The sequence below is a fragment of the Labeo rohita genome, chromosome 18, assembly GCF_022985175.1.
Source record: "Labeo rohita strain BAU-BD-2019 chromosome 18, IGBB_LRoh.1.0, whole genome shotgun sequence".
NCBI classification, from domain to species: Eukaryota; Metazoa; Chordata; class Actinopteri; order Cypriniformes; family Cyprinidae; genus Labeo; species Labeo rohita.
Genome location: NC_066886.1, coordinates 29,857,537 through 29,871,382, shown reverse-complemented (window position 1 = coordinate 29,871,382; position 13,846 = coordinate 29,857,537). Strand labels below are relative to the sequence as shown.

The 13,846-nt window shown below is 34.1% G+C and overlaps 1 protein-coding gene across 5 annotated transcripts in view; it reads right to left on the bottom strand.

Moving 5' to 3' along the window:
* aplp2 (amyloid beta (A4) precursor-like protein 2) overlaps positions 1-13,846 on the bottom strand; it is a 101,163-nt gene that overhangs the window by 31,101 nt on the left and 56,216 nt on the right. For all 5 annotated transcript variants that reach the window (XM_051135748.1, XM_051135750.1, XM_051135746.1 and 2 more), the window contains exons 4-6: positions 8,355-8,467; positions 2,371-2,600; positions 356-567 (exon numbers count right to left, since the gene is read on the bottom strand). In XM_051135748.1, the coding sequence (XP_050991705.1) occupies positions 356-567; positions 2,371-2,600; positions 8,355-8,467 (555 nt within the window). The remainder of the gene's footprint in view (positions 1-355; positions 568-2,370; positions 2,601-8,354; positions 8,468-13,846) is intronic.

Here is a 13,846-nt window from a genome sequence, read left to right as displayed (position 1 = left end):
GGTAATGTCATTCTGACTATAGCATGCAGATTTTTTAAAAATAAGTTTAAAATCACAGTGACGTTTGGCTTTGACAGAGTCATATCTTAATCTATCTTGCATGGTTTATAGATTACTAACAGAAATATATTTCTCAACGGAAAAAAAGAATGAGATTTACTTCCGGACCCCAACTGTTGCGCTATATAGGATGTATCGACAATGTCAAACAATAAAATGTATACTTGTATTCAAAAACAAATGTATAGACAAACAAAAAAAAAAAAACACTATAGTGAACAGGAGCAGAAATATGTATTAATGAATGACACTGTGGCAGTAAGGAAATAAACAAAGGAAACAGTGTGATACTGACCTTCCACTTCCTGCAGAGTTCTGTCAACATCCTGGCTCTCAGGGATGGCAGCTTTGTCTTTCTTCACTTCCTTTTCCTCACTGTCTCGGTCGTCCTCTTCATCTTCGTACACGTAGTGGTAGTCCTCCTCGTCTCCGTCATCCTCCTGTTGTTCCTCCTCCTCCTCTTCAGCTGTGTTCTCTGGAGCAGGCGGCTCGCTGACAACAGGATCGCTGAAAACAAGATAGAAAGACAGAATGAATATGACTTTGAAGTAATGTTACATTTTTAAAGCTTTTTTGCCTTTTTGAAAAATTAAACAGACATCAGTAGTGTCCCAATCTACATCTACTCAATGTTTAAAATAGTATTACTGCCAAAGTAGCCTTTGAAAAAGTAACTATATCAAATCTCATTAAAATGGCATTTTGCGTTTGAGGAGCTTGAACATTTTTCACAGTTTATCCTTTTGTGTTCTGTAGGAGAAAGTGATTCATGCAGGTTTGGAATGAAATTAGTAAACAACAGGGTTATTATTTTTTTGACTAAAACCAAAATTAAACTACAAAAAAAAAAAAAAAAAAAAAAAACATTCATCACTTGATTAATTATCATGATACAATTTTCCTAGACAAAACGATAACAAAATAGCAAACAGCACTACTCATTTGAAGTGTGCCACACGGACCGGCATTTATACTAAATGTTTTCCAACTACTGTTTTTCAGACAATTACCTAAAAATCATATAGTTACATTTTTACCATGGTATTGAGGTGTGCTATATGCATGATTTGAACTGTGGTTATCATGACTTGTATGCTACAAATGTATGCTACTATGGAAAACCAATGGTTAATTAAAAAAAAAAAAGATTAAAATTTCACCATATAAAGGTGAGGCTGCTACTATTTTTACAGATGTTACTCATTTTGATGATGCAAAATTTACATCTGCATCCTAACTGTATCAAGATACTTCTACGATCCAATATTCATTTCTAAGCACAAAAAAGTAATATTATTATTAATAATATCAGGAAACACAAACCTATTTCTTTATTTGAAACAATATCACTCATTAGAACATGCAGAAACTAAGAAATTATTTTTTCTATTAAGATATTCATTTTTTTAAGGTAAATTAACGGTCTGCTTTCTACAATTTAAGCAAAAATCTTGCTTTAAATTTGAAAGAAATAAAGATGTGACATTTATCATGTGATAATTGTGAATATCGACTACAATGCAAAAAATTATCATTACTGTAGTCTGATTAAGAGTATTTAAAATGTAATTTAATATGATGGCAAATACTTAATTTTTGGAATCTGATTACGTAATCCAGATTACATGTAATCAGGTATTATATATATATATATATATATGTTCTATATATATTTTAAATCAAATTTAAAACAAATTATACTACAGTAAATGATGCATCTACTATAGTAGATAATGTTTTATTTTTAGGTGAACTACATACAAAGGACATATTAGAGTAATTCAGGTAAAAAGCAAGAAGAGACAAAGAAATGACAGGAGCACAGTGGGATGAGAGGGAAAAGGAAACAGAGGGAGAGGAGGAGCACAGGTTGGAGGTTTTATGATTTATGGAAGTGAATCAAGCAGCTGTCAGAGGTCAAAGGCATGGCTCACGAAAATATCCAGATGGTCAACCTAATTTATCCTACACAAACGCACACACAGCGCACGCTCTCACACACATAATGTCTCAGCTACTACTCCTCAAAGTGTGATAAGATACGACAGCTCAGTCATACTAATACATCATGCTTTGATAAGTGTGCCAGGGGCATTTGTTGTGAGGAGGTTAAGGAGGCTGTGCCTTCGCCAAAAAAATTTGGATAGTAAATAATTGACACAAACGACGACAATGAGTCAGATGGCTTTTAGCAATCATTAAGCTTGATTAAATTAGAGATCAACCTCCTTGCATGGAAATTTTTTGGGAACAAAAAATTATTATTATAGTCATTGTCCTTAGTGGAACACTGTACGTGCGCTACATTACCTCTCCTCTACTGCTTCATCCTCCTCATCCTCAACGACAGGCTCCTCCTCCACCTCCTCATCCTCGTCCTCATCCTCATCATCCAGCTCTTTAGAGGGTGAAGCAGGAGGTGCGGGCTCTTCAGGACGAGTAGACGGGCAGCAGACGTATTCAGTGCCGTGGAACTTATCAATGCCACAGGGCAGCAGCATGCCGTAGCTGTGCAGGACCATGTTCCCCTTAGAGCAGGCCTAAAGAGAGATCGAGACAGAGAGAGTCAAGAAATCCCATTCAATTAGAGCAAATGTGCTTTGAAAGGCCAGTCTGCTGTGTAAGAACAGCCCGAAGAAATTCAGCAGAGCTCTTAAATGTCTGTCCCGGGATCAGTAGAGTCAGCGCACGGAGATGCTTTCAGTATGCACACACTGAGATTGAATGACGGCAGCTCGGGGTGATTTACAGTACCAACACACATTGTGACTACATACACACTGCAGCTAAACTTATTTGTGCCCCCTTCAACCCTGTTGTGTGCACAGAGTTCACAGCATTCTGCAAACTCACAACAATATGCATCTGGGATGCTAATGTCAGTTCAAAAACTTAAATGGCTAAATTATTGCTATCCATACACAGTGCCCTCACCTAATATAGGCACCCTTGGTAAATATGAGCAAAGGCGGCTGTGAAAATAAATCTGCATTGTTTACCCTTTTGATCTTTAATTCAAGGGGTACTTTTTATCCCTCTTTGCACCAAACCCTTTTGGTGTTTGCTGCTAAAAGTTTTAGTTTTATCCGACCATAGAAGCCAACCCCATTTGAACAGCCACTAGAGCATTTACAGTAGTTTTGGTAGTCTGTCTGTACGTTCTGGAAAGGTGAAGAGAAGACTTGCTCTACCGACATTGGTCACTTTATTTTATTTATTTCCTTTCTGTTTGTGACTTGAGTCGGACACAAGCTTGTGTACATTTTTCCCCTCACTCGATCCCTATGTATGTGGATGAGTGAGGCGTTTTATTAAAGGGGTCCTATTATGCTCTTCTGCAAAGTCTTGATTTTGTTTTGGGTGTGTACTAGAACATGCTTTCATGTTTGGTGGTTCATAAATTCTAATACATCTCTGATTGCATTCGTCTGAAAGAAGGAAGTCATTTACACCTAGGATGCATGGAGGGTGAGTAAATAATACGCTACAGTAGTGTTGGGTCCTATCGTCAGCCTGCGAGATCAACAATACATGATATTATAATGCTAATGCATTTAATTATTTACATACTTCGTTTCATTGCCCGAAACCAGCTCCAGCACAAGGCTAAAAGCAGCCTAACATTATCAAAGAACATCATCACTGATTAGCCTAGCCTATTTTAGTGCAAGTTTATGCATTTTAAAAAAAACTCATGTTGTAAGTGAAGTTATCTACACTGTAATGAATAAATCTCTTACCACACACTGCACACGCCTGCGGCACGCCCACTTACGGCTCCAACGCGGCAACCGCAGTAGATCACGGCTTCGGCATGTGTTTCGCCCCCTGTACTGCACATGTCTGTGGCGTGTTACAGCTCTGAAGTGGCCACTCTAGTCGATGCTTGTTTATACCTGCCGTGCTGTGGTTCGTTAAAGCGGTTCTCCGCGCTGCATCGCTAAAGTTGGGCTAATCCCCCACCTCGTCCCTACCCTCCCTCCAACAATTCTAATTTCTATCATTGCATGTGAAAAACAAACGCTGTAGTCCAAAGGAGCCATTTGTTGTAGTTCTTTTTATAAAAAAAAAAAAAAAAAAAAAAAAAAAAAAAAGAAATATCTCCTTTTGGAGTGGACTTTGAGATTTATAACTTCGTAGATCTTTTTTTATGCCCAAAGATACACACCACACACTGACTAAAGTTCAAAAAGTGAAAAAGCATAATAGCACCCCTTTAAACTCTGGGAAAATACGCCATCTTTTCGTCACCACACAGTTTTCCTATCTGGGCCGTTTAACTATTTCAGCTCGGTGTTATAATGTATTGTAGTAATGCTATCTCTGAGCGTCCGGTCTGTGTGCATAGATGCGTTCAGGCTTTGGACTGGGATTTGCAGGGAGGGTGGGATGTTCGCTTTCAGTGCTATCAAGCTCAAGGTAGCATTTTCCAAGATCTCCAATTGCACCTTTAAACCCTCAACAACGTGTGGTGATGAAGGGCCTGTTTGATATAGTTTTTTAGGCTTTTGTGACCCCAAGACTCAACTAATATCTGCCTTGGAGAGTCTCTGGCCACTCAAATTCTCCTCCTTACAATTCATTGAGACGTTACAGACACACATCCTCATCCAGGCAGATTTGTAACATCTTTAGTTGACTGAAACATCTTAATTACTGCCCTGATGGTGAAAATGGGAATTTTCAATGCTTTAGCTCTTTTCTTACAGCCACTTTCTATTTTATGAAGTTATACTCTTTGGTTTTACTTCTTGTGATGGACGATTAATGGAATTTGTTCTTTGTGTTCTTCATTTATAATCCTGCAGAACAGGAATCATCACTGGACAATTTTCTGCTCCTAGTCACCCTGGTGTGCTTAAATAAATAAATAAATAAGAATGGGAATATACTTCAGAGATATATTACTAATAGGAATTTCCGGGGGTGCCAATAATTGTGGCCAACATGCATTGGAGAAAAACATTGTTTGCATAGTGTAAGCTTCACTTTTAATTGTTTTACTTGAATGAAAGGTTAGAACTTTGATTTTTTTTTTTTTTTTTTTTTTTTTTTTTTTTTTTTAAATAAAACAATCAAAAAGACAAATGATGCAGATTTATTTTCACAGCCGCCTTTGCTCATATTTACCAAGGGTGCCAATATTAGTGAAGGACACTGTATTTCATGTTGACAACTGTGAGATCCCAAAACGTTGCTACAATTTTCTCAAGGACCTCACTATGATGGAGATTTTACTTTTACAACAAGAAATCATAAAGTAATGCAAAAATAGAGTAACGCAAAAATACAAGCTACAATTCAACTGATATTTACAGTTAAGTAAACTGATTAATCAATATTTGGTTACTGGTGTGCATATCTCAGCTTTTAGACAATTTAAAAATAATAATAAATTTTAAATCAAATGAGATTGAGATGTAAAATAATATTTCATATTAGTATTGTATTTTTTTTAATTAAATAAATGCATCTTAAAAATAAAGGTAAGCATAAGATTTTTCAAAAACATTTTTAAACAAACGGTAGTGCATGTGTCTTAAAATGCTGATGCCTTATGTATTATATGTTTTGCCTCTTTTTATGTATGTAATTATTTACCTATTTTTTAAGATAGTAAGTGATCCCTAAATACCACTATGTGAGCCAATGCAAGCTCAGAATAGTACAAGTTATTTTATCCCATACACACAAAGAATAAAAACTTCAGTAATTTTAGCCCTCCAATGATTGCAGTTGTCACACCCAAAACCGCAAAAAAGGCCACGTTCACACAGCAGCAAAATGTGGTTATCAGTCCTGTATTTGAGTTCTTAATACGTGCTTTCATGTGCGGTTTCAGTAACTTACAGTGACAGAGAAATGAGCTGCGTGTCATCTGAAAGTTTTACATCCAGTCTCCACTGAAGCCTCTAGTCAGTTTTGCGCTCTGCGTGTGAGTCAAATGCTCCGCTCTCCAGCCAAATATAAAAGCTGCTGTCAGTTAAAGAACGCTTGATGAATGAACTCACAGCTCACTTGGACTAGTCATGTCAGAAAGTGATAAGGCTTTCAGTTTTATGGACGTTGCCATTTTTTATATTACTTTGGTCACTGTTGCTATGGTTACTAGAAAGGAATACAGGCTTGACTACTGTTGCACGTTCATATTCCAGACGCTACTGTAAGCTGCTGTGTGAACGGGACATTTCAAAACTCACACCTATAAGTGAAAGCGGTTTTCAGTCCCAAACATTGACAGTGTGAACGTATCCATAGATTCAAGGTGAATCAGGTTTGAGGTGTACGCACCAGTGATTAGAAAAGACAGCACAGGCGGCAGGGAAACTGAATGATGTTAATAAAATAAGAGAGGTATGAGATGAGTACTTCAATAGCAGATTTGCAATGCAGTGTAAGGTGGTAGAAGTGTAGAGATTAGCCGTATTACAGCAGATCGGCTTATCCAATTATCAGAGTGAAATGTGAAGACTCAAGCATTCAGCAGGAAAGACTGTGAGAGACAAACAGAGTGTGACACTCAAGTCTACACTGAAAAGACATCGATTTCAACAAGCATGGGGGATTGCACAGATGTAGAGGAAAATTGTTTGCTAATAGTTAAATGAAAGGTCATGTTCTGTAGGGTCCCTTGATTTATGTGATGAGGAATCCAGGTTTTTAAAATGAATAATTTTATTAAAACTAAGGAATCACAATTCTTCCACATTTTAATTTTCATAGTAAACCTCTGAAAATTACGGATTGAATTGAATTTAATTTAATTTAATCACATTGCAAAAGACTGATTGTTAATGAAGTCATATAATAATAATAATAATAATAATAATAATAATAAAAAATTGAATTTGCTCTTTGTGTTCCTCCTTATAATTTTGTCATGGCTAGACAGTTTCATGCTCCTAGTCACTCTGGTGCACAAAAAAAAGAAAAAAAGAAAGAATATGATTGGGAACATAATTCAGAGAATTTCTAAGGGTGCCAATAATTGTGGACAACATGCATTGGAGAAAAGTATTTATTTCATAATGAGTTTTTCCCTCCATTTTCAATTGTTTTACTTCGATGAAAGGTTAGAATTTTTTAAATGAAAGATCAAAAAGATAAACACTGCAGATTTATTTTCACAGCCGACTTTGTTCATATTTACTAAGGGTGCCAATATTAGTGGAGGGCACTGTATTTCATGTTGACAGCTGTGAGACCCCAAAACGTTGCTACAATTTTCACAAGGACCTCACATGTATGAAGGAGATTTTTCTTATTTTACAATTAAACAGCAAGCAAAGTAATGCAAAAACATAGGGCATTGTTTTTGTACAAAATAAATAATGCTAAAAATAATAATGAAAATAAATAAAATAAAAATAATGATAACAACAACAACAACAATAATAAAATAATAATAATAATAATAATAATAATAATAATAATAATAATAATAATAATAATAATATTTATAAATGACTAAATTTTATGTTTTATGAATATTTTATGAATCAGTATATTAGAAATGATTTTTGATTATTAAAATTGAACTAAACCACTAAATAAAAAAACATGGAATTTGGAAAAAATATAAAGAAATTTGGGAAAAAAATAAAACATTAGGCCTTAAAATGTCATTTTAATTAAACTTTGAATAAATTGCACAAATTTCATGATTTAAATTAATTAGTCACTTTTTTATTGCTAAAATTTAACCATTAAAATGCAATATAGAAAAATTAAAGTGGAATTTGGAAAAAAATAAAAAAATTTATTTGGGAAAAATAAAACAGACTTTATAGGGTCCTTTTTCTGTCACAGCAACTAAAAGTTGAGAGCTGTTACAGCAACCAGTGAGAATTTCAGTTAAGCGGGTCTAATTGTGTTTTTAGAAATTCAATTTTACAAATTCCCATTTCAAACTGATTCTGCTCCTCCTCCATGTTTTGTTTTAGCTATCTGTCAAATGTCACTGGACCAAAAGTTGGCTTTAGAAAGCTGTAGATTAGATTTCCAATACGTTCACTGGACTTCATTCATGAAACTCCAGCAAAACTAATGATTTGAATTCATTAATATACACTTAACTATCAAATCAGATGTTTACGAAGTGTTTGTGAAACCGGAGGACACTTTTCGGGAAGGTAAAATTACTTAGAATTTACTAAAATATTTAAGGTTTCATGCATGAGGCCCATTCCCTATGATTTCTGTTATTATTTGCTGCGCTGTATCTGTTTTTGGGCAGTAGTTTTTGTGCAATTGTTACAAATCATTGTAAGTAGCACTGGACGCTAACATCTTACCTCTTTGGCCACACCGTGCCACTGCTGATGACTGACGCACATGTCCATGCGCTCCTTATGGAAGAATTTACACTTCTCTGGCACCAGAAGGACGTCACTCACGAATTCCCCAACTGAAAACATACAAACAGACAACATGCAGATTATTGGCAAAGCTGAGCCTTTAATATCATGCATCTGGTACAATGCAAACAGCAAACCATCTAACACCCACTCTAACAAAACAGAATTGCAAATGTGGGACAGCAAAAGACAACACAGCTCAATAATTCATCAACACACGGTCTTTTGCATTCTATAATGAGCGTATTATAAAAAGGGCAAGTGGAATATGAACAGACATCTGGTCAGTACCAGGAGACAGTGTCCCATCCACAGCAAAGAGAGAGTGAATACAGCAGGAGGTCTCATTGTGGGTAGTAACTGATTACATGTAATCTGGATTACATTATCAGATTCCAAAAATTAATTACTTGTAACTAAAGTATACTGAATTTTTTTTTTCTTTAACTAATAATCAGATTAAAGTTACTTTTTTTTAATGGATTACACGATTACATATTATTCACACAATGGCATTAAATTATTCAGAATTTATTGATTCTAGAAGTCTGGACAAAAATATTTAAAACCTGGAATGTCATTTTTGTCAGTTAAACCCCTTAAAATATAATACTGGCTTGAAATATTGCTATAGTTAATTTAACAAAACATTTGCATGTTTACAGCTCTCTGATGTCCGTTAATGGTTGCACTGACATGCAGGTAAACAAATATTTATATTTTTAGTGTTCAACTGTTAAAATTGTTTTTATTTAACATTTTTATTATTTAATTAATTATTGGGTTTTTAAAATCAACTCACTATTCACTATTCATTCTCTATCAACTCACTAATGTAATGTTTAAGGCCTTTTATTAGGTTTATATCAAAAACAGAATATTTTCTTTCTTTTCGTTATTTTGTATCAATATGGTAAATTGTAATTTCATTTGATTTAATGTAATAATAATATTTACAACTAAAAATTAAATAAAAAGTAAAATTAATGTATTAAAAAATGTGTTTTTTTTTTTTAATTATTTAAAACAACTTTAAAGCAATCTAAAAAGTAGTCAGAATACATTACCTAAAATGAGTAACCTATATTATGTTACCAATTAGTTTTCATCATGTAATCTGTAATGGATTACTATCTGTAAGTAACCTACTCAGCTCTGATAATAATAATAATAATAATAAATAATAAATAATAATAATAATAACAACAACAACAACAACAACAACAACAACAACAACAACAACAACAACAACAACAACAACAACAACGTTATTAATCAAAATTATATTATTTTAAATAAATATATTTAAAAAAATAAATAAATAAAATTACTAAAAACAAAGTACTATTGCAATATTTCAATAAATTGAGTGTTTCCAAAAAAATACTACAAGTACTACAGTTAAAGTAAATATACAAACACAGTGGCATGCTTCAATATGAAACACATGGCACATATATTTAATTATTTGCATGCACACACAGTATTTGTGATTTGGTAATTGCACTAAGCGATATCACAATTTCACGTTTTATTTCAATTAATTGTGAAGCCCTAGTAGGAATGCACTAAAATTATGGACAACAAGAGAAAATGGGCAAAAATCTACTCATCCTAACTGGGCTAAAGTTTAATATTAACTCAATATTAAACATTACAAAGCTCATCACTAACACATGTATAACTACAATTATTTTGTATTATTTTAGATTTATTTGACATTTAATATAAAAAATAGCCTGTGTGTGTGCGTGTTTTTTTTTTTTTTTATAGTCACACCAAATTAATCACTTAAGTTAATCACTAAAAACATAAATTGAATTGACAGTCTAAACAAAGTGTTTTGAGCCTAAAAGGCCCTGACGCTGTATCTCTTTGATTAATTTGATTAATTTTCACTAACCAAGAATTAATGTATAAATGAAACAGGAAAGGGAGCGTGTGAATGAGCGAGTGACAGCTGAGGAGCTCAGATGCCATCAGATGGGCCAGCATGGGATTGAGTACCATATGCAGGAGAGTTATTACAGAGCTGATTTCAGGACAGCTGGGAGGCCAATCTGACCTCTGAGTCTGAATGACAGAGAAAGAGATTGAATCCTTTAATGACCAGAAGTCTGTTCACAATAGAAGAGGACTGTGACCGGCCACAAACTGCTCATTTAGCCGTTACCACAAAACAGGCCTAGGGCCAAATCAGCCTGAATCCAGAGAGCCGAGGAAAGGCGGACAGGAGAGAAAGAAAAGGCCAGTGTTTTGGAAAATGAAAGGGTTTGGAGGAAAGAACTGGAAATAGCAGAGAACACAGCTGTTGTTCAAACCAAAGCCTCTCCATGCCGTACAGACTCACACATGCACATGCATTCTTGCCAAAACTCGTCCCATTGGCCCTCAGGGGCCAAACTAACTAAAGTCCTTACATAATTTAAAACAGTACCTAACCTGAATGACTCAACACATACCAACAACTACAGCCAAACACTAACTAGGGCACTAGTCTAAGAAATCAGAGTCCAGTTATAAAAATGGAATTGACTGCATAACAAGACTGTTTTGGAATTTGGCAAATTTTGGATGAATGAATCAAAACTTGGGATGTGCACTTGATCAAATAGCAATGGACTACTGTTTGTGAATATTAAAAGACTACAAAAGACTAATTTAAATATGAAGTCTGCCTACACATACTCAAGCAAAATCTCACTTGTGGTCATTTTAGCGTGTGCCGTCTTACTATGTAAATGACATGAACTTCATCTCCAGAGCTGCCCTAAGAGTTATTTCAGTAGTATTTCACCAATTAATTTGATTAAAACTATTGTCATATCATATACACACAAAGAAGCTCAAAGGTTTCTTCATAACCCATTTGGTTTAACTTATAAAAACATAGTACTATTCTTCAGAAGAGTCTAGTTCTTAAAGTAATACATTACAAAAACATTTTAGCTAAATTTAATGAAATCATTAAAACTGAATCCAGAATGTGAAATATTTGTGAAAAAATAAAACAGATTTTAAAGGGCCCTAACGAACTCGAATTATGAAACGCTGCACGGCTTCTAAATACTTGCTTTTGCTATTGAGGCGTAAATTATGGATATATGGATAATTATGGATTCAAAACACAGAACATAACTTCCTTTTCCAGCATCTTTACTTGTAAGGTTAAAGCATTTACTAGCTTTAAAAAGTTCATGACAGGAGTCTGTTTGAACAGACAAGATTATACAGCACATCTACAGTAGTGGTAACATATTAAAAACTGTATTTTATGCCTTGTCCCACAGGCTTCCATTGTAAGTGCATTAATGTAAATTATTTTTGCTTGTTTTTATAAGCTGAGCAGTCGGTCAAAACAATTTTCAGTGGCAATCGACAGCATGTCACAGATGCCGTCGATAAAGCTTAACATGTATTGAACCCGGTACACAATCAGCTCCGCTGGAAAACCGTGTGTGTGATTCAGCAATTATTTATTTTACAGCTGCAGTAGAAAAAGCAGAAAATAAGTCCTGACAGCATCGGTAGGACGGCGTGCCGCTGCTCAACTGGAATAAACGGGGTATCATTTGAAAAGCGAGGCAGTGAGGCAGAGAAGTGCAGTATTCCGCCTCTACAACCAAACACACAAAACTACCAGTTAGGAAATGTAAAAATACACTGCTTACGGAATGCTACACAAGTGTGCACTGTATAATGACTACTATTTTTACTAAATGCAATGCAAAAAATCCGCTCATCTTCAGAACACAAATTAAAATGTTTTTGAAATCTGAGAGCTTTCTGACCCTGCATAGACAGCAACGCAGCTGACACATTCAAGGCGCAGAAAGGTAGTAAGAACATCAATAAAATAGTCCATGTGACATCAGTGGCTCAACCTTAATCTCATGAAGCTACGAGAATATTTTTTGTGCGCAAAGAAAACAGAAATAATGACTATTCACTGACTTCCCTTTCAATCAACACGTTGTGGTACTCTCATGAACATGAAAGGGAAGAATGGCTATTGTGAATTTCCAAGTTAATATTGTACAAAAATGCCTTAATTCAGATTGATTTAATAATTATTCAAGTAGATGTTAAAAAAAACCAATCAGATTCATTAATCACTGAAAAAGTAAAGTCAGTGCAATGCATTTTGGGATACAGCATTCCACACAGTAGGGTACAATAGAGGCTAAAGGCACCCTAGAGTAAAAGGCGCCTTTGATATTATTTCTAAACCACTAGATGGCAGAAAAACGTGGCGTAGCACTTTCCAAAACATCTGCTTTTCAAGAAACACATGCAAATTTGCCTGATCTTTGAGGTGATCGCGCGCGGCAGTGCAAAATCGATTCTGTGCTTGCTTGATCTAACATTTGATGTTTTCAAAAATGTTTTTTGTAAATTTAAGCAGCACATGAGAATTGCTAAAATGTTTGAATACAGTGCATCTCGAGACAAATGTCTTAATGATTTTCAGTTTTAAGTTAATTAAAGCAGCAGTTTTTAATTAGTGAAAGAATATGTAAAAGTATGGTATTTGGAGGAAAAAGCACCTCTGCTGTTTAGGCTAAAAGGCACAATAATTAACATGATAATTAATAGAAGGCTGACTTTTCCATTTGTTGACATGACATGGTTAGATTCAGTTGGTAAATATCATATATTATGTTGGGTGCCCATCTTAGAGATAATCAGCATGTTTAGAACAAAACCATCATATTTAAAAACACGCTATTAATCATATCATATAATAAAATAAAATAATAAAAAAAGGCCCCTCTTGCTACCTCATACCCCATTTAGAATTTTAATCTTTAAACAAAATGAACAGCTTGTATGATTTATTTTCATACAAAACCTGTTGCTCCATAAATGTTCAATACAAACATATACACTACCGTTCAAAAGTTTGGGGTCAGTACATTTTTATTGTTTCTTTTTTTTTTTAAGAAATTAATACTTTTATTCACCAAGGATGTATTAAGTTAATAATTAAAAGTTTATCAAAAGTTAATAATAAATAATTTACATTGTTATAAAATATTTATATTTTGAATAAACACTGTACTTTTTAAACTTGTTATTCATGAAAGAATCCTGAAAAAAAAAAAATATCACAGGTTCCAAAAAATATTTGGCAGCACAACTGTTGATATTATCCAACATTGATCATTCTAATAATAAATCCGCATATTAGAATGATTTCTGAAGGATCATGTGACACTTAAGACTGAAGTAACAGCTGATAAAAATTCAGCTTTTCATCACAGGAATAAATTCTATTTTAAAGTATGTTAAAATAAAAAACATTATTTTATATTGTAAAAACATTTTGCAATATTACTGTTTTTTTTCTATATTTTTAATCAAATAAATGCAGCCTTGATTAGCATAAGAGACTTCTTTAAAGACTATTACAAGTCTTACTGACCCCA